The sequence below is a fragment of the Eleutherodactylus coqui genome, chromosome 6 (assembly GCF_035609145.1).
Source record: "Eleutherodactylus coqui strain aEleCoq1 chromosome 6, aEleCoq1.hap1, whole genome shotgun sequence".
Lineage (NCBI taxonomy): Eukaryota > Metazoa > Chordata > Amphibia > Anura > Eleutherodactylidae > Eleutherodactylus > Eleutherodactylus coqui.
The window spans coordinates 13,290,355-13,309,979 of NC_089842.1; the positions used below are offsets into that span (position 1 = coordinate 13,290,355).

The 19,625-nt window shown below is 50.1% G+C and overlaps 1 protein-coding gene across 4 annotated transcripts in view; it reads left to right on the forward strand.

Annotated features, from left to right (window-relative positions):
* Nucleotides 1-19,625, forward strand: part of ECE1 (endothelin converting enzyme 1) — a 77,113-nt gene that overhangs the window by 39,886 nt on the left and 17,602 nt on the right. Inside the window, exons 1-2 of one of the 4 annotated variants that reach the window (XM_066606271.1) lie at nt 5,085-5,147; nt 18,349-18,435. In XM_066606271.1, the coding sequence (XP_066462368.1) occupies nt 5,100-5,147; nt 18,349-18,435 (135 nt within the window). In that variant the 5' untranslated portion in view covers nt 5,085-5,099. Of the gene's footprint in view, nt 1-5,084; nt 5,148-15,601; nt 15,697-17,966; nt 18,098-18,348; nt 18,436-19,625 lie in introns of those variants that run through there. The other 3 variants (XM_066606272.1, XM_066606273.1, XM_066606270.1) reach the window with 3 other exon arrangements.

The window sequence follows — 19,625 nt, forward strand, 5'->3', positions numbered from 1 at the left end:
GCTGAGGCCACCATGACGTTGCCCCTTCCCTTGCCGACTCTCGTCTTCTCTGGTTGTTTGTAATGGGAGGTGGTGGGGCAGGGCTAAGCTCCTGCCCCTTGTCTGCCACCAGCAATGGGAGAAGGCAGGATGGGTGGCGCTTGGATCCACCCCGTCCCACCCCTCCCATTGCAATTGGCCGGAAGAAAGAAGAGGGAGGGAGTTTAGCAGTTGCGCTGCTTATCTCCCTCCCACCTCCCTTCTCCAGCTGCTGTCACTGGCTCCCATAGGAGCCCATGCAGCGGCCGAATTATTCCGGCTTGAAAGATAGTTCCAGGACTATCTTTGGGCCCGACGTAAAAGCGCCCAGCGCTATATTGGCCGGGCGCTTTTATGTCGCAGGAATATGGTCATGTGATCTGATGCATTGGAATCCAATGCATGAGATCGTAGTGTATATTGACTAACTGTGAAAATGGCAAGGCCGATATACACTCATGGGAACAAGGCCTAATTCACAGAATGACACTGTGTAAAGCACAAGAGGGGGGGCTTCCCATCTAAATGTACTTTTGGATCTTAAACCATAAGGCTGGGTTCCCACAGGTGGAAATTCCACAGAAATCTCGCGGCTTCAAAACTCCCAGCATTTTGCCGCGTGTCTTGGAGCGGTTCGGCTGCCAGCGTTCCATTGCAGATTTCTCTCCCTATAGAAAGGAGTGATGCCACATCTGGGAAAAAATTGCCCTTCTGTGGCTGTCCATTCTGTGCCGCATCACCGGTTATGGTTGCAAAATCTTCTCCGCATGGCTGGTTAGTCCGGGAATTAGGAGCCACGGGTGGATTTGTGGTTCACAAATGCCGCACGGAATTTCCTCTGCAAATCTGTCCCGTGTGAACGCAGCCAAAGGCCACTCGCAGATGTGATTTCAAGTGGCGATTTACTGAATGCGGCATTTTTACCACAATTCTGAGTGGCTTTTTGAACCTATCACAGTTTTGATAGCACTTTTTAACGCACCCCATCATTGTGATGGGTGATGAGGTGTGTGAAAATAGAACAGCGCTCAAATTGTGGCGTCAAATGCCGCGTTCGAGCGCATCTCTGCAAGGCCTCATTGAAATCAATGGCAGCGTTGTACCGCAGCACTGAAGACACCGCGCTAATCACGGTAAAAAGCAGCGTGTGGGAGTGGCCTCAGAAGCGCTTTAGTAGTTCTTGGGGTATTTTGTGTAGTGACTTTTCTACAAGGCTTTTTCTAGCGCAGTCCTTAATGGATTGTAACCCCCAAATAGTCACGTTGAAACTGGAAAAACCCTCCTAAAGCAGTTTTTTTGTGTTTTTTTTTTTTTTTTTTTTTTTTTTTTTTTTTTTTTTTTTTTTTCTGTTTCCTGCTTTGTTTTTATAAAGGGGTTTTTAAAGGAAAGGGCTATTGATGAATTATCCTCAGGATGGGTCGATCGAGCACCGCGGTGACAGCACCGCAAATACACAGGGGTCTGAGTGGAAGCGGATGCTCTTACCCCTGTGTAGTCGCTGGTGCCTGTCTACAGGCTGGGGGTCTCATTGAAATCAAGCACAACCACTTCATGGGGTTGTAACTTCTTCTTTCACTCCCTATGTATTTGCGGTGCTGTCGGCGAGCACCCGATTGGCCAGAGTCCCCAGCCGATCAGGTTATCATGAAGATGGGTTATGGTATGCTTCCAGGAAAACCCCTTAAGGCCTCATTCACACAAGCGTGAAACGCACGCTGTATTGGCCGCGCGGAAAAGTCATGGCCAACCGACCAGAGGCATCGCTGGCTTGAATCGTACAGTCCCTGTAGAAGCGAATAAAGGAGCGCGGTCTAAACTGAACGACGCGGCAGCGACGGCTTTTATGCTGCAGACTGAACAATTGTGTCTAAACGCAGGATCTGGCACAACATGGGCTGCTGCTAAGGGGTTAATCTTGTCTGTGTGCCTGGTGAGGGAAGGGTTAACAGGACCTACTATAAAATCCTGTTGGCGTACATCTGACCAGGCCTGGCATCCGTCCGCCTAATAAGTAGTTTCAGCAGTTTTATTATTTTGTTTTTTAAAGTTCCCCGTAACCTAAACCAGCGAGTCTTTTGTTATTGCAGTGATGTAACCGCCTTTCCAAGGTAGGGGGCGCCCCGTCTGCCTCCCCTGCAGTTTGTGGACTTGCCTCAGCTGAGAATGCGCATTAATCTGCTCGGTTTGCTACAGGTTTCGCCACTTCAGACGCGGTGAGGCCTACAGCGTAGCCGTTACGCTTTACGGCGCTTCCACATGTATGGCAGACGCAGCGCAGACCGCGTTGTGACCGGAGGTTAGCCAGATGTATTTTTTTCTACTGGGAAAAAAAGCTGCGCCATCCGTGCGCAATAGAAAATGGCAATGCAGAGGCATCGATGCCAAAAAAGTGATCATGCTGCGCGCTTATCCAAAATATGGACCAAATACAAAGTGGGAACAAGCTAGTCTGAAGGCGGCCTAAGGCCGGCTGAACACGGCGGAGCTGCATTCCGCATGCAGGAGCCCGTGGTGCGACCCGGACAGCAGCGGTATCTACATGGACCTGTATTTGTGCTTCACCTGTACTGCGGAAGCACCTGGCAGTTCGCGATCGGACATGCCCAGTACAGATTTCTTTTTTTCCAATTCCCCCCCCCCCCCCCCCCCTTCAAACAGTCGCTAGGCGATGACATGGAATCCAAGACCCGTCCATAATAGTTGCATGTTAATTCATGCCAATGTGGAGCATGCTGGGATTACTTTTTTCCTAACAAAGTATTTCCTAACTCTGCATTTCTCCTTCTTAAATCCCATTCTGTTAGTCGCTGCCCACTGTTCAGGCTTTTCTAGATCTTTTTGAATACTCTCCCTCTCTTCCCTAGTGTTAGCTATCCCTCCTAGCTTTGTGTTGTCAGCAATTTTGATCAGTTTCCCATCAATTCCCTCCTGCAGATCATTTTTATAAAAATTTTGAACAACACTGGGCCCAGGACAGAGCCTTGTGGTCCCCACTTGCCATATATTCTTCCACTTGGATGTGTGGCCATTTATGATCACTCTTTTAGTATGATCACTCAGTCAGTTGTGAATCCACCTAACAGTTGCCTTGTCAATCCCATGTTTGGTCATTTTTTCCAATAAGTATGGTATGAGATACTTTGTCAAATGCTTTACTAAAGTCAAGATATACTATATCCACCGCATTTCCCTCATCAACCCAGTCGGTGATTCTGTCATAGAAGGGAATTAGATTCGTCTGGCATGACTTGCTTGTTACAAACCCATGCTGGCTCTGGTTAATTACTCCATTTTTATCCAAGTACTTGCATACATATTGTTTAATAATTTGTTCAATCCTTCCAAGCATAGAAGTCAGGCTCACAGGACTGTAGTTTCCTGGATCCACCACCTTCCCTGTTTTTGAAGATGGGGACAACATTTGCCCTTTTCCAATCTTTTGGGACTTCTCCTGTTCTCCAGGAATCTTCAAAGATTACAGTGAGTGATTCAGCAATTACTTCCGCTGCTTCCTTTAGTATTCTAAGAGGTAATTAATCTAGACCTGGAGACTTGAATTCATGTAAATTAGTTATGTTCCCTCACCATCTCTCGGCTTCTAGATAGCCTGCATTCTTATTCCCCTAATAGCACAGGGAAGATCAGTTGGTGTTCCATCTACTTTCTGAGAGAAAACAGATACAAAATAGGAATTTAAAAGTTCAGGCTTCTCTACATCATAACCAATTCATCATTTTCATCTTGTAAGCATCCAATAGCATCTTTTGACTTTTTTTTTTTTTTTTTTTGCTTTTGACATACCCCCCCCCCCCCCCCAAATCCTTTTTTATTGCTTTTGGCCTCTGTTGCAAGCCTCAATTCATTATTAGCTTTTCTGACACTTGCCCTACAGTTTCTGCAGTCCGCATTATATTCTTTAGATATCCCCCCTCTTTCCATTTGATAAACATATTTTTCTTTTTCTAACGTGTGTGCACGTTCTGTGTTCATCCATCCGGGTCTCTTTAAATGCTTCCCATTCTTTTAGGAATTAACAATTGTGCTTTGAGAATCAATTTCATGTGGGTGACTATCACTGATTCCACAATTCACATCTGCCTGTGCAACCGACTTAATTTGGGATGTGGCAGAGAAGCCACAAGATGGTTGTCACCCGAAACAAGGTCTCCTCTTTGTCGCCTGGTTTCAGGGCCGGTAATAACTGCAGTCGGTAGGTATACCGTTGCAAACCTTTGTGCAGGATGTCTAAGTCTCTGCTCTCTATGGTGGATTTCTGAGGACTTCGTGCGAGACCTGCACCTTGTTCCCCAGGGCAACCAATCACAGCGCAGCGTTCATCTTGCCTCCAGCAGATTGAGAAATTAAAGATGTGCTGTGATTGGTTGGGCAACAGGGATGTCTTAATGGTAGATACAGATATTTGATGTTAATGGTAACTTGAAAACAACTGTTATTGAACAGGAGTTCTGAGGGTTCCACATTGGAGACCATTTGTAGTAACCGGTATAACTTGTGAGGCTGATGTTTAATAGTCTCCCTGCACATTATGCAATGGGATGCTACACCTAGCAAAAATGGGTTTTGGATGGAAGATCATTCTGACTAGATTGTGGATGAGTAGCATGGAAAAGGGATATTTTGGAAGTGGGACCAAAGTTACCAGTAAAGTGAGTAATCATGCTTGGCAAACTTTGGGAACTCATACCAGCCACAATACGGCCGAGCTGAAGATCGGAACACAAGGTGAAATGACGAATGCCGAGACTTGGCGAGTAGTGCTAGATACCCTAAAGTGGAAGTGGTAAGGCTGTGTCATATTACTTGAGCCGGTCCACCCTCGTCATGTGTAAGAAGCAGCAAATACGTCCATGGCCGCTTAAAGATAAATGGAACGCTTCGGGCAATTTCGTAATTAAACTTAAATGGAAATCTACAGCTGCTGTCAAGACATCCAAAATATTCCTCTTGCCTTACGAAATCCATTATAATGGTTACCCTGAGCAGGCCACCTCTCGAGGCGGAAACTCTTTGCAAAGAGTAAAGTCATTTTGGGTGCTGCGGCAAACCTCTGTCCACTCAAGATGGCAGACCCACCGGGGGTGGCTATTGCAGAAACGGCTCATCAGACGGTAGGGTATCCGTTACACTTCTCATTCATGGGTTAATATAATTTGGGTTGAAACCTTTGAAGCAGCACAAACCTGACTCCGCTGTTCTTAATAGAGTTCGAGCATTTCCCAGAGACCATACCTAGTCATTGTATTCATAGGAGTCCATGAATGCAGATACATTCTTTTACTTGAACCCTTTGCAATCCAATTTTGGATTCAGGGTTTCCTAGGGGGTTTTCTTTCTGCCATTATACAACGTCGCCATCTGCTGGCTAGAGCCAGTACTGCGGTATGGGACATGCTGGAGAGGCCCCCAACAGAGCGGCCGGTAAAATACAGTAAGAATACCCTGCCGGACGTCTTCCAACATTGGAGCTGTGCAGCCTTCAATCAGAATGTCTTCAGATATCGGACAGTGGATTGGAAAGGGTTAAGTGTTTAATCTCTTGTAGGATTTGTTACTTTTTCGCAGCAAAAAATGTAACCTAGGGTGTTCTCCGCTTGTGATTGGTCTACTACAGACTTCTTTGTTCTAGTAGTTTTTATTGCAAAAACTAGAACAGAGTGGGCACCATAAACAATTGGGCATACCTGGTCGATGAGGCTTCAATATGCCTTGAGTATCATCTAAATTAAGGGATTTTTCCAATTTTGGTGAATTCAAGCTCACTGGACAAACTGTAGCTGCGCCTCCCAGTGGTACACGTGTGGTGTTGCACCTGCCCTGGCTTCAGCTGGAAGTCCAAGTATAGTGGGGGAATTGGTAGCAAAGGCAATGTGCTACCCGAGGCTGAGAAGCGGCATGTAAAGGCACTCGGACCACTTGTTTTATATGGTGGTCCAAAGCCATGTGTTGGCAGACATGCTAAATTAAAAAAGCCTTGCTTAATTTGGCTCATCTCACCATCCATGCGCCAGCTACGGACAGGTACGGACTTGCGCTATAACCTGGACCAGTTGTTGGTGTAGACTGTAGGAAACCTTGTGGCTTTTAGTAGGCCATGCCCTCAGTCTAAAAATGTGATGCGACTCTACAGGCGTGCATACACCGTGTGTTCTGTGCCAAAATAAGCTTTGATAGGCATCTGATCTGTAACAGGAAATGGTGTCCCTGTATTGACAAGGTGTTTACCGACTTAATTAAAATTCCACGTCTTGGTGGGGGGGGGGGGGCTGATCGATGGTTCACGCCCATTTTCCCTCCTCACCCTACCCAAACATTGTTGCCTGGTTTGGACTGTTTTTAGGCACAGATACTCCCCAAAATGAGGGTTCACGGGGGTCTTGACGCAGATTTTTGTCAAATATGCTGTGTGAACACGCCCCAATGCCAGAAAACGGCACAATCCCCTCATGTTCTCCAAAAACCTTAACAATTAGGCTTCCCAAAGAATTGCCTCTTAACCCTTTGTGTACACTGGGCTCTGTTCACACTAGTGTCACGCTGTCCAGCTTGCGAATAATGGGCCTTTCAGACAGCTACATTTCACCCAAATTCCAACTTGGATTTCCAGAACAAGAAGCCGTTCAAGTCTTTGTAGGCCTGCAGAGGGCGCCTGGAACCTGGATGGCGGGTGATTTCTTGGTGGTCACATGGGCACTGTGAGACTTTCCTGTAAATTCCCACCTGGTGTTTGCACAAACACTGCTGAGAAGTGAAGTCCAGCCAAGTTCACGCGCTCAGGGGATGGGGTAGTGTCGGGCCCCATAACGGCTCCACCCGGATCGCTAGGAGCTGCACTACATCTGGCACAGGGAGCCCGGCAGCTGCAGTTTTGACTCTAAACCACCACATTCTGGGGCTCGTTAATGGCTCCGCTCGAGTGGCTGTAATTATGATGATTACATATCTGCAGTATTCATGATGCACCAAGTGTGCTGTATTATAATTACCCCGAACCAGTCATGTGGGTGGAGCATGTGCAAGATTGCAGCAGGGATTACTGCTGACCTCAAACCCTGTTGACCATGTCTGATTACAGCGGGTACTGCGTGCCCACGGAGCTCTGCCCGGGTGACCGCTTGGTGTAATACTGCAGCGCGTATGAGGTGCGGGTGGGTGGCAACAAATGGTCTGTAACAAACTATGGAGACGACTGCCCAGGATGGTTTATCCCTCCCATGAAGCGCCAATGTCTTGGGGGCAAATGGTGTAAATAGTCTGTATACTAATAATGGGAATGCTGGTACCAAGTCTTTTTTTTTTTTCCCCCACACTTGACCTTTTTGTAAGGTCACTCGTTAATCATTGACCGCAGTGACATTTTTTGCGATGTTCGCCGCCGCTTTCTTTCTCTGAGCACATTCGGCTCTGCTGTTTGTTCCTGTAATTTGTACAGGAGAATTGGGAACCAACGCTGACGCCACTTGTCGCCAATGGTAACAATTGATAAAACTGAAACAAAAGCCGATCGCTGGTGGGAAGGATCTGGGGACGATAACACTTCATCTGACCGGAATGCCGACTCCTGTAACTCTCCAGCTGACGCAATGAGCTTCCTGCATGGAGAAGTGTTGGGAAACTTCACAGGGTTCAGAAACTTGGCAGTAATACCACAACTGGCCTGCAGGGGCAGTATTGAAACCTCTGCTACCTTAAAGGGCCAGCAAACTTAGTGAAGGGATAGTGCTGCAGTAGCAAGGTTCAGCAGACAGTATTTCACCTGATTGGCTTTGATCCAATGGCTTATGATAATCTGTTGGCAGCCATGTGCCATGTTCACTGCGGTCGTCTTGTAAACACTTCCTGACTCATTCCACGTACATTGGTATTGGGGCAGAACATGTGGCAGCACATCTGCTCTCCGGAGGATGTGCCAGGCTCGGGATCCTGATACTATAGTCCTCACTCCTCAGTAGGGGGGATGAGCTGTGGGTGAAATCGGCACCCCTTGTTGTACCAGTCTGTATACCCACCTCATGCCATACTGTAAAGTGACCATCTGTAGAACGTGCTGCCTGGAGTACCATAGTTCATGGCAGAACATGAACTGTGCTAATCAAGACCTCTAATGAATTTTTCTTAGGCAATAACCCGGCATTGACTCCGATCTAATGTGGTGGTCTTGTGCCATCTATAGGTGGCACCATCCTGGCCACTATGGATGTGGAATCCTTGTATTCTAACATCCCACACAAAGATGGACTGACCGCCTGCCAGGCGCACCTTGAGGCCAATGGAGTTGCCTCTGAATCGGTGCTACAACTCACAAGATTCATCCTCGCACACAATTATTTCTCCTTTGGCAAAGATATTCCTGCAACTCACCGGAACCGCCACGGGCAGTAAAATGGCACCGCAATATGCCAACTTCATGGCAGCTGGAGAGTGACTTTCTGGCCTCCTGCCCCAACAAACTATTGGCCGACTTCCGCTACATTGATGACACCATAATCATCTGGACCAACACCGGACAAGAACTATTACAATTCCATGAGAGATTCAGGGCATTCCACCCCACCATAAACCTGATATTAAGCTACTCATACAGAAATCAACCTTTTTGGACATAAACATAAAAATTTCGAACAACTCAATACAGACATCCCTATACTGAAAAACGATTGATGGGCCCACATACCTCAGATGGGACAGTTACCATCCTAAACACATCAAAAAGTCCATCGTCTACAGCCAGGCCATCAGATACAACCAGATCTGCTCCAACCCAACAGACAGAGAGGGACATTTGTACAATCTCAAAAAGGCATTTTAAAATAAGGCTACCATCCCACCTTTTATTGATGACCAAATCACCAGAGCCACCAGGATACCCAGGAATCAACTAGTCCAATCCACAGAGAGGGAAGGAAACGGACATGTGCCCTATAGTAGGGACCTACAATCCACAGCTAGAGGTACTAAGGAAGACTGCAAGGAAACTCCATCATACCTACACAAGGATGACCGTCTGAAAAGCGTATTCCCGGACCCTTCTCTCCTATGTTAGAGGCAACCTCTAAGTCTGAGGTACTTTATAATCAGGAGTGCATTACCCTCTGACACACAAAAAAAGAACTTATCCCTGTAATGTAAGGAGCTGTGAGACCTGCTGACATGTACGGACCGCGGACAGGATACAAATGCCCAACACACAGCAGGACTATAAGATCCCAGGGACATTCACATTATCCACGTCTGATGTTGTACCTGATCCTCTGCAGTAAATGTCCTGTTGGGGGGCTTTATATTGGGGAAACAGGACAAAACAGAGCCAGGATGAGCTCTCATCGACACTCAGAGGGGGAAAGACAGAATTCCCTGCGGCCGAGCACTTTTCTAACCATGCCCATGCCATAGGAGATATGAGGGTTATGATATTGAAGGGCGGTTTCAAGTCGCAAAACCATAGAAGAATTTGGGAATATAAAAGTATTCCTTCTGACACGTTCAATAGAGGGCTAAATTATTCACGAGGATTTATGGGTGAATGGGAGGTATGAGAATTGTAGGGCACAGATAAGACTGCTGGCCTGGTAACCCCCCAGCCCAAACAGTAATTCGGGGACCATAAACTCTCACTCCCTTATCAGTGTCTAGTTAAGAATGTTTGTCTCTGGTTTGCACTTGAATACTACAACAATCACATCCATGTCTGCCTTGTCCTAAGTATATAGTATAAATATTCATGCCTCTTCAGATCTGTTTCATTTAAGCCTGAAGAACCCAAGAGGTTCGCAAGCTCACTGTAACATGTATTTTTGTTAGGCATTACAAGGTCTCATATCTACAGGATTACTTGGCTTCTCTTTCTGGGAACAATCATATCTATAGATGCAGAAAGCGGCACCTCCCTGTCCATGGCTATACATCATGTGGAAAGGAAATGCTACATAAGACAAAGATACGTTATCGTGTATTATACTCCAGAGCTGCACTCACTATTCTGCTGGTGGAGTCACTGTGTACATACATTACTTATCCTGTACTGATCCTGAGTTACATCCTGTATTATACTCCAGAGCTGCACTCACTATTCTGCTGGTGGAGTCACTGTGTACATACAGTACTTATCCTGTACTGATCCTGAGTTACATCCTGTATTATACTCCAGAGCTACACTCAGTACTCCTGGGTAGTGTTGTGCAATTATTGAAATATTCAGGTTAGGAGTGACCAACGTAATTAAAAAAAATAATTAATTTGGACTCTTGATTCAGACTTCTATTAAAATTTTAAAAAATTCCCTTTTAACAATGGTTGCCGGTATTAGTGTATTTTGATGCCACCAGGATGAAGTGGTGGAGTCAAGATTGACAGGGGGTGACTCCCCCCTGTACCTGATTGGCTGCAGAGCTTGATGGGCTGCAGGTCCTGGCTGCTCACTAAGCTGATGCTGCCTTCACCTGTGCTCCTTCCGGAGTAGCGTGTCGTGACTTCTGAAAGGGATGGAGGGTTAGGGTGAGGGGAAAGTGTAACAGCCTTATATTTTACAACTAAACTTGACTGTTTTACTTGCCCCTCACCCTAACCCTCCATCCCTGCCGCAAATTGCTGAATGCAGTTTTCCCCATGCCACACTGCTGAACCCTGTTCCTTGCTAAATGGTGCTGCCACTCCCTCTACTGGCCAAAGCAGGCGGAAGTGCAGTGAGTTGTTGTTTTCCCTGCTGCGGTCCCCTGCTGCGGCTCACCCAGCATCGCCAGTCTTCCGCTGCTGCCGCGGGCACAGTGGGCCAGGTGGTGTCCATGGCGTCGCTGCTATCTCTGGGTCCCACTCCAGGTGCATGCTGCTGTTTGCTCCCGCTTCTGCTCCCTCTGCTACAGCAGGTGGGAGCGCCTTCATTTCTGCTTCGCCGGTGAAGTTCGCCACAGTAGGCTCCCTCTTCGGCTCACCCTGCGGTCAAAGCAGGCCGGAGCGCTGTCATTCACGTCCCCGGGTCCCACTTCTGCTGTCCGCTGAAATCCGGCACACTAGACTCCCGGTTCAGCTACCCCTGCGGCCACAGCAGCCTGGAGCGCTGTCAGGCACGTCCCCGGGTCCCATCTCCTTGGCTCACCCACGCTATTACTGCCGTCCCCAGCTACTACCTCCTTCCAGGACCTTTGGTTCTTGGCCCAATCGGGAGCTGGGGGTCTCAGAGGAGAGGGCGCTGTGGAAATGAAAAAAAGATTTTTGCAAAATCTCGTCCACTCTGCTAGCTAATCCCGGGATTAGGAGCCGCGGGCGGAATTGCCGTGCAAACATTCTGCATGGAAATTCCGTGGCAATTTTGTCCCGTGTGAACCCAGCCTAGGGCCGCCTGCACACAGGCAGGTCTGATGCACATGCGGAATCTGGCCCTTACAGCAGCGGCATCCGTGTACTTGCCTTTCTCCCTCTGTACTGCGGATGGTCCGCACCGCTCGCCATCTGACATGTGCGGTACAGATTTTTTATTTTTTTTTATTTCCTGCTTTTTCCACGGCATTGCCTAGTGATGACAAGGAATCCGCGACCCTTCCGCAATGGCAATTGCAGAAGGCCTGCAGAGCAGACAGCGTTCATTGACTTTAAAGGGGTTGTCCCGCGCCGAAACAGGTTTTTTTTTTTTTTTTTTAAACCCCCCCCCCCCGTTCGGCGCGAGACAACCCCGATGCAGGGGTTAAAAAAACCACCCGCACAGCGCTTACCTGAATCCCGGCGGTCCGGCGTCTTCATACTCACCTGCTGAAGATGGCCGCCGGGATCCTCTGTCTTCATGGACCACAGGGCTTCTGTGCGGTCCATTGCCGATTCCAGCCTCCTGATTGGCTGGAATCGGCACGTGACGGGGCGGAGCTACACGGAGCCCCATTCAGAAAAGAAGACCCGGACTGCGCAAGCGCGACTAATTTGGCCATCGGAGGGCGAAAATTAGTCGGCACCATGGAGACGAGGACCCCAGCAACGGAGCAGGTAAGTATAAAACTTTTTTATAACTTCTGTATGGCTCATAATTAATGCACAATGTATATTACAAAGTGCATTATTATGGCCATGCAGAAGTGTATAGACCCACTTGCTGCCTCGGGACAACCCCTTTAATGGAAGCCGTCCGTGCGGAATCTGCCCAAAAATAATGCATGCTACTTCCCCCTCCCCCTGTTGGCGGAAAATGGCAATTGTTTTCCGCACGTGTGCAGGAAGAATCGCTACTTGCTAGCCCTGTGCCATGGAGGACTATTTGCTGTGGAACATGTTACAATACATTTCTGGACTGAAGTTTAATTCCTTTCAGTCTCCACCTGCTGCCATCTTCCCCTTTTTTGCCTACTAGGTTGGCGCCTGCCACATGACTTACCCGCTTAGTAACACTTCCCATTGTGCAGTTTTGCCAAGAATGTCCTAATTGCCTCATCCCGGCTTGGGGGCAAGTGACCTTGTCAGGCGATGCTGGGCCAAGAGCCCTCAATTATCAGACTGCAGTCCACATCTGGCTTGGGGACACAGCGGACCTGTTCCAGATGCCCTCCTGTTATCTATGATGGCAGCTATGCCAACAGAAGCATTGGCACCAACTCCTGACGGGTGCGGTGGCGCCTGAAAGCGCGGAGTATAGCATCTGTTTACAGGCTTCAGGGGTCTTTCCACTGATAAATCATCTTTATGTAAATATTATACTAAGTTTGCGGAAGGCTTACAAGACCTTCTTAACCCCTTAGTGACGGCCTCTTCATGCAGTTTTTGGGTCAGTCTAGATGGTTACAGCCTACAGGAATGTATTATAGCGGAAGGTTTTCATCTCTCTTCCGTTTTTTACATCGGACTGCAGGCGCGGACAGATCCTTTATTGCATTGTATGAATGGGAGGCGGATGGAACTGGAGAACAATCTGGTTTTCACTTCCAGCTTAGGTCTGTGGTGGCTCAGTGGTTAGCACTGTTGTCTTGCAGTGTCTGGGGCTCAAATTATATCAAAGGCAACATCAACTTTGAAGAACTTCATAGAGCCGTCACCCTTGGTCAGACCTGAACCTACAGCTCAGCACTGCGAGGCAACAACGCTCATGACTGAGCCACCATGCTGAAGAACAAACACACCTAGAACCTCCATGCAGATGTCCATAGTCAGACCTGAAGCAGGAACCCCAGTGTTATAAGGCAACAGTGCTAGCCACTGAGCCATCAGGCTTCCTTCGGAGATCTGTTCTCCTTCTCTGGAGTCTTGCTCTGCTTCCTTGCCGTGCCGGAGTTGTAGGCTCATTTCCATCAAACGACCCAAAGAGGACCGCTAAACTGCCAAAAGAATGGCTTCACCAGAAGATCAAAGTTTTGGAAGGGCCCAGAGCTGAATCTGTGGGTTGGCCTGAAGAGGGCGCTGCACACAAGAGGCCTTAGCAATAGGGATCCAAGTCTGTCAGATTGTGAAGTCAAGATGCACCCCGCTGATGGACGCCAACCAAAAAAGACTTCTGCCATAAAGTCAGCGGGTTTTTAATTTTCTCACCTTAAGATTTTGTTTTTCCAATGGATTGTACAGAAGTCGCACTGCAGATGGAAATTATTTAAAAAAATGCGACCGGCTGCGTTCACACGGGGCGGATTTGCCGTGGAATTTTCCTGTGCAATTTCGCTGCGGCAGATCCTCCTGCGGCCGCAAATCCCTACATTAGCCAACCAGGTGGACAATCCGTCGCGGCAAAGCCAGCATTAGTCGGCGCGGTCATGCGGATTCCTGGGACGCAGCATGTGTTTTTGTTTTTTTTTCCCCATTGCGGCCACGCTCCTCTCTATGGAAGTGCCAGCTGCAACAGACAAGCATGCAGCAATGCGACTCCAAATCCCTCAGTAAAGTGCTCCAGTTTTTGAAGCTGCGCCTATCTCGCAGAAATCTCACGTTTTTTTTCGCTGCGGCAAAACCGCAAGATTCCGTGGTGAAGCCGCCCCGTGGGGACCCAGCATCAAGAGGACTAATTTCAAATTTAACATGATGAACCTGCAATTAACGGGGTGTGAGGACTTCTATCCCCGGTCCTGGTGGGCATGATCAGGGGAGCGACTACCTTGTGGGGCATCTACTGAGGCTCTGGCTGCACTGGAAGGGTCAGTCAAGGCGGCAGGATAAGGAGAGCGGAGGAATGGCGGCATAGAACAGGAAACTGCCTGCCAGGAAGACGTCCCCTGTGATCACTGCAGGGAACTGCACCATAATCGCTATCAGTGTAGAGCTGCGATCTGTGTGGTTCTGGGGCCGTAACTATGTTGAGCTTAGCCCCGATGCTGTATGTATACAGTGTGGTTTTCTGCTGTATTTACGCACAGAGGTTGGTTCTGGTACCAGGTTTTGTATGGCACTTGGTGCAGTATTTATACTTGGTTCTGGGGCCGTATCGGTTACAGCAGGTGGTGGTAAACAAGTGTAAGGTGGCTACTCCTGGGCTCCAGAGCAGCACCGATCCTCGAACGCACTACCAAAGGCTACCCGAGCAATCCAGGACTCGGAGAACTTCAGGCGTGCTCTAAAAACTCACCTCTTCAGGGAGGCATACCGTATCCGCTAAACCAAACCAATCTGTACCCCGCCTGATAACATGCTCCCTGACCTACTGACTGCAATCCCTGCTAGCCACCATAAACCGCTCCTGCAGTCTTACTGATTCTGCCATCACACGGCTATATGTCTGACCATTGTCTGTGTATAGAATCCCTCACTCTCCACCCCGCCATACCGTGCCCATCTCCTCCCCGCCATACCGCATTCCCTAAACAGACCCCTCTGTACTCCGCCTGATAACATGCTCCCTGACCTACTGACTGCAATCCCTGCTAGCCACCATAAACCGCTCCTGCAGTCACACCGTTTCTGCCGTCACATGGCTAAATGTCTGACTATTGTCTATGTGTATAGCATCGCTCACTCTCCACCTCGCCATACCGTGCACATCTCCTCCCCGCCATACTGTGCACATCTCCCAGCCCCTTTACCTTCTGTATCACCCCACAATTCGTAGTATGTAAGCTCGTTGGAGCAGGACCCTCACCCCTATTGTTTCCATCAACTGATTACTATGTAACCGTGGTTCTGTAATGTTTGTACTTTTGTCTTTCTGTATCCCCCTGTCTATGTAAGCGCTGCGGAATATGTTGGCGCTATACAAATAAAGATTATTATTTGCGGCCCCCCCGGACTAGGATCTGCAGTGCGGCGCTTCCCATGCAACAAAAATTGTGCATTCTAAAGTGGCGATGAGTATTTAATTGGGGGGGCGTTATAATATATAATATAATCAGCTGAATGCGCTGCGGAATAAGTTGACGCTATACAACTTATAACAAGATTTAGTTTATATAATTAGTCTGGGCCGCATCCTTAAAGGGTTAAATTCATTATAGTTTCCAAGACCTCTGCTTGCTGGTTACATCCGGTATCTTGTAAATAGCCGTCTGTAAATCGCGTGCCCCGTTTTGGGTTGCGGTGAGACTACAAGTCCCAGCAGCCCCTCCGCGGAGACTTCCGAATGTTGTTGTACTTCCCAGCGCCGGGCAGGAAGCGGTTAAGCCTGCGGCTGCTCTGATTGGTCGGTGCGGCTGTCAGTCAGAGAGCAGGGAGGGGCGGGAAGAGGCGCAGAACCGGAGAGCGAGGGGAGCGGAGAGACCGAGCGGAGAGGTAGGGGGCCCCGGCGGCCCGTCACCCCACTGAACCCCCAGCAGGGCGGCCTGTCAGCCTCCTCACACCCACATTCCCCCCGGGGGCTCCTGGCTGCAGGACTACAAGTCCCATGATGGAACCTGCAGTGCTGGGACTTGTAGTCCTGCCAGTGTCTGCACATTGGGGTCTGCTGGGGGACGTGTTCTGGGGTCTTGTTGGTGTTGGGTGGTCTGCAAAGGGTTAAAGGGGTTAGAACCTCATGACTGCTTTTTTCCAAGCGCAGCGCCCCCTTGTCCGTAGGTTGTATCTGGTATTGCAGTGCACTCCATTGCAATGGCTGGGCACCAAGCTGCAATACCAGATAATACCTACGGGTAAGGGGGGCGCTGCGCTTAGAAGAAAGCAGCCATGTTTTTCTGACCCTGTAAATGCCTTTATACTCATGCCCGCTGCTGGGTACCCACTGCCAGTGTTCCAGGAGCAGAGCAGCTTTGTGTGGAGATATGATGCCACCCTGATCTCATGTGAGCACACCCTTCTCCTGGGGGCATAGAGGGCATAAGTTATCTCATTCACCCAGCTTGGCTTCTCCAGTCACTGGGGGTCTGGGTTGGTGGCGCCACTCATGCTGGGTATGGGGAGGCAAGGCAGGGTGGTTGCCACACTAAGGGGAGTTGGTGCCAGTGATGAGGAAGGGGGTTCATGCCCAGGTGCTCCTGCCATAGTAACAATACGGGCTTATCTGTTCCTGAATGACGGGCAGTACCCCCCACCCGGGCGAAGCTACATGGGTACAGAGTAATCTCAATCCAAACTGAAAAGCTGAGTGACTCCCCTGTGTGCCCATACTGGATGCCACCCAGCTCTCCTGGAGACGTTGGTTTTGATGGGCATGCCTGACACTGATGTACCATGAGCCGCGGCGCAGTCACATGACCTGGCATCACTTGTGTGATTAGTGTGGTGAGATCGCCACGCCCCCATGTACCCCCCAAACTGAGGAGAATGTAACCCCACTGTACCCTGGTGTCGCCAGCTGCCAGTCTGTACCCGGCGACGGTGCCAGCAGCGAGCGTGCGGGAGAAATTACTTAAGAAAAGTAACAAGCGGCTAATTCCATCGGAGGATCAGAAGCCGCTCAGGAGGAAAGCCAGTAATCCTCCCTGCTGGGCGCCGCTGATCCCCCTGGGCACCTGCTGGGCACCTTACTGCACTCTACCAGTGGGACTTTATATGTAGCTTTACCCGTACCAGGCAGAGTACTACTGTCATCCTCTAGGGGGGCGCAGCATGGGGGGGCATTTATAGCTGCAGATTACACTTTTTTTTTGCCTTTGTAGGACTACAGTTTCCCATACTGTATCATACCCCAGAGCTGCACTCACTATTCTGCTGGTGGAGTCACTGTGTACATACATTACTTATCCTGTACTGCTCCTGAGTTACATCCTGTATTATACCCCAGAGCTGCACTCACTATTCTGCTGGTGGAGTCACTGTGTACATACATTACTTATCCTGTGCTGATCCTGAGTTACATCCAGTATTATACTCCAGAGCTGCACTCACTATTCTGCTGGTGGAGTCACTGTGTACATACATTACTTATCCTGTACTGCTCCTGAGTTACATCCTGTATTATACTCCAGAGCTGCGCTCACTATTCTGCTGGTGGAGTCACTGTGTATATACATTATATACACAGTATGGAATCGGGATCAGTACAGGATAAGTAATGTATGTACACAATGACCACCAGCAGAATAGTGAGTGCAGCTCTGGAGTATAATATAGGATGTAACTCAGGATCAGTAATGTATGTACTCCACCAGCAGAATAGTGAGTGCAGCTCTGGAGTATAATGCAGGATGTAACTCAGGGATCAGTACAGGATAAGTAATGTATGTACACAGTGACTCCACCAGCAGAATAGTGAGTGCAGCTCTGGAGTATAGTACAGGATGTAACTTAGGATCTGTACAGGATAAGTAATGTATGTACACAGTGACTCCACCAGCAGAATAGTGAGTGCAGCTCTGGGGTATAATACAGGATGTAACTCAGGATCAGTACAGGATAAGTAATGTATGTACACAGTGACTCCAGAGCTGCACTCGCTGTTCTGCTGGTGGAGTCGCTGTGTATGTACTCTTCTGGTTCTGGATGTGGATGATGGGGTCAGTAGTGGATCCGGTAGATCAGTGGTTAATGTCTGGACGGTCTGGAAGTGATTGCCGGAGATCCTCCCCTCTGACCCAGCACTCAGGGGGTTAATGCCGCCTCCCCTCCCTCCGAGCGAGTGGCTGCTGAGTCAATAATGGCCGAAGGAGGAAGGCAGAGTCCAAGATAAAACGATAAACTACGGAGTCTGTGGGCAGAGGACTGCGGTGGCGCTGGATGATGAGGCTGGCGCATAGAAGTATGTGCCCTGCAGGGGGCATGATAGCCTTACATAAGGAGCTGGTGTGGTGGTCCGCCGCTGCAGCAGCTGCTCCTCTCCTGTTTTTGACTTGGATTTGATTTTGGAGACGGAAATGGGGGGTTGTGGGAGCAGGCGGTGGTCCGCGGTGGTGGGTGCTGAGCCTTGGGACCCCCAGCGCCCCCCTCTGGCTGCTGCCATCAGTCCTGCTCATGGAAGTTCTAAGAGACTCTGTCCTTCTCACCCTACAGATGTCGTCCTACAAGAGAGCAACGCTGGATGAGGAGGAGCTGGTGGACTCCATCCATGAGGGCGAGGTGTACCCGTGCGGAGTGCAGGTACCGGGCGGGGGGCCGCACGTGGGTCATGGGGGGAAAGTTTGAGTGTTATTTGGGTGTATGATGCTCGGGTCCAGAGACCCCCGCTTAGGCTGGGGGCATCCTTCTGCAGAGGGGTAAGCTCCTTAGTCCCTCCCTGAACTGTGAGGCAGAAGATTGCAAGCTCTTCAGATCGGTGTCCCCGCTGCCAGCTCCGGGTATAAACATCTGCCAGAGTTCGCAACCTGACCCTGCGCTCCAACTTTAGAGAAGGGGTGGGGTGTAGTGGGAGGGGTGTGGCCTCCTAGAGAAGGGGTGGGGTGTAGTGTGAGGGGGCGGGGCCTCCCAGAGCACATCTAATTTACATTAGTTGTGGCGCACGTTCCGCCTGATACAGCAAGTGTGTTAGGGGTTCGCACCTCAAAGTAACCTCCTGGATTCAGGGCCATATACTATCCTGGGGGGCGGGGGGATGCCTGCAGTCCCGTCTGATCCGCCAGTTCCACGTTGTCGTGGTTTTAGCCGTCCAAGATGGCAGAATTTCTCGCATTGCACTGTAGACTCATAACATTGACTACCAATGTGCGCTACATGTCTGACTGGCCAACGCCGCTCACATGGTCCGCTGGAAACTGCGAGTTTGAGCGATAGTTGTCCGGCGTACACACTGCCACCAAACAGGTCAGAGTGGGAAGTCCGGCGGGGTGCTGGCATCCGGCGGGTCCCCCCCTCCTCGGTCCGGTGGGGTGCTGGCGTCCGGCGGGTCCCCCCCCCTCCTCCTCGGTCCGGCGGGGTGCTGGCGTCCGGCGGTTCCCCCCCCCCCCCCCCCCCCCCCCCTCCTCCTCAGTCCGGCGGGGTGCTGGTGTCCGGCGGGTCCCCCCCCCCCCCCCCTCCTCCTCCTCGGTCCGGCGGGGTGCTGGCGTCCGGCGGGTCCCCAACCCCCCCCCCCCCCCTCCTCCTCCTCCTCGGTCCGGCGGGGTGCTGGCGTCCGGCGGGTCCCCCCCCTCCTCCTCGGTCCGGCGGGTCCCCCCCCCCCCCCCCCCTCCTCCTCGGTCCGGCGGGGTGCTGGCGTCCGGCGGGTCCCCCCCCCCCTCCTCCTCCTCAATCCCGGCGGGGTGCTGGCGTCCGGCGGGTCCCCCCCTCGGTCCGGCGGGGTGCTGGCGTCCGTCGGGTCCCCCATATTATAGGATCTGTCACTGTACATACGTTGA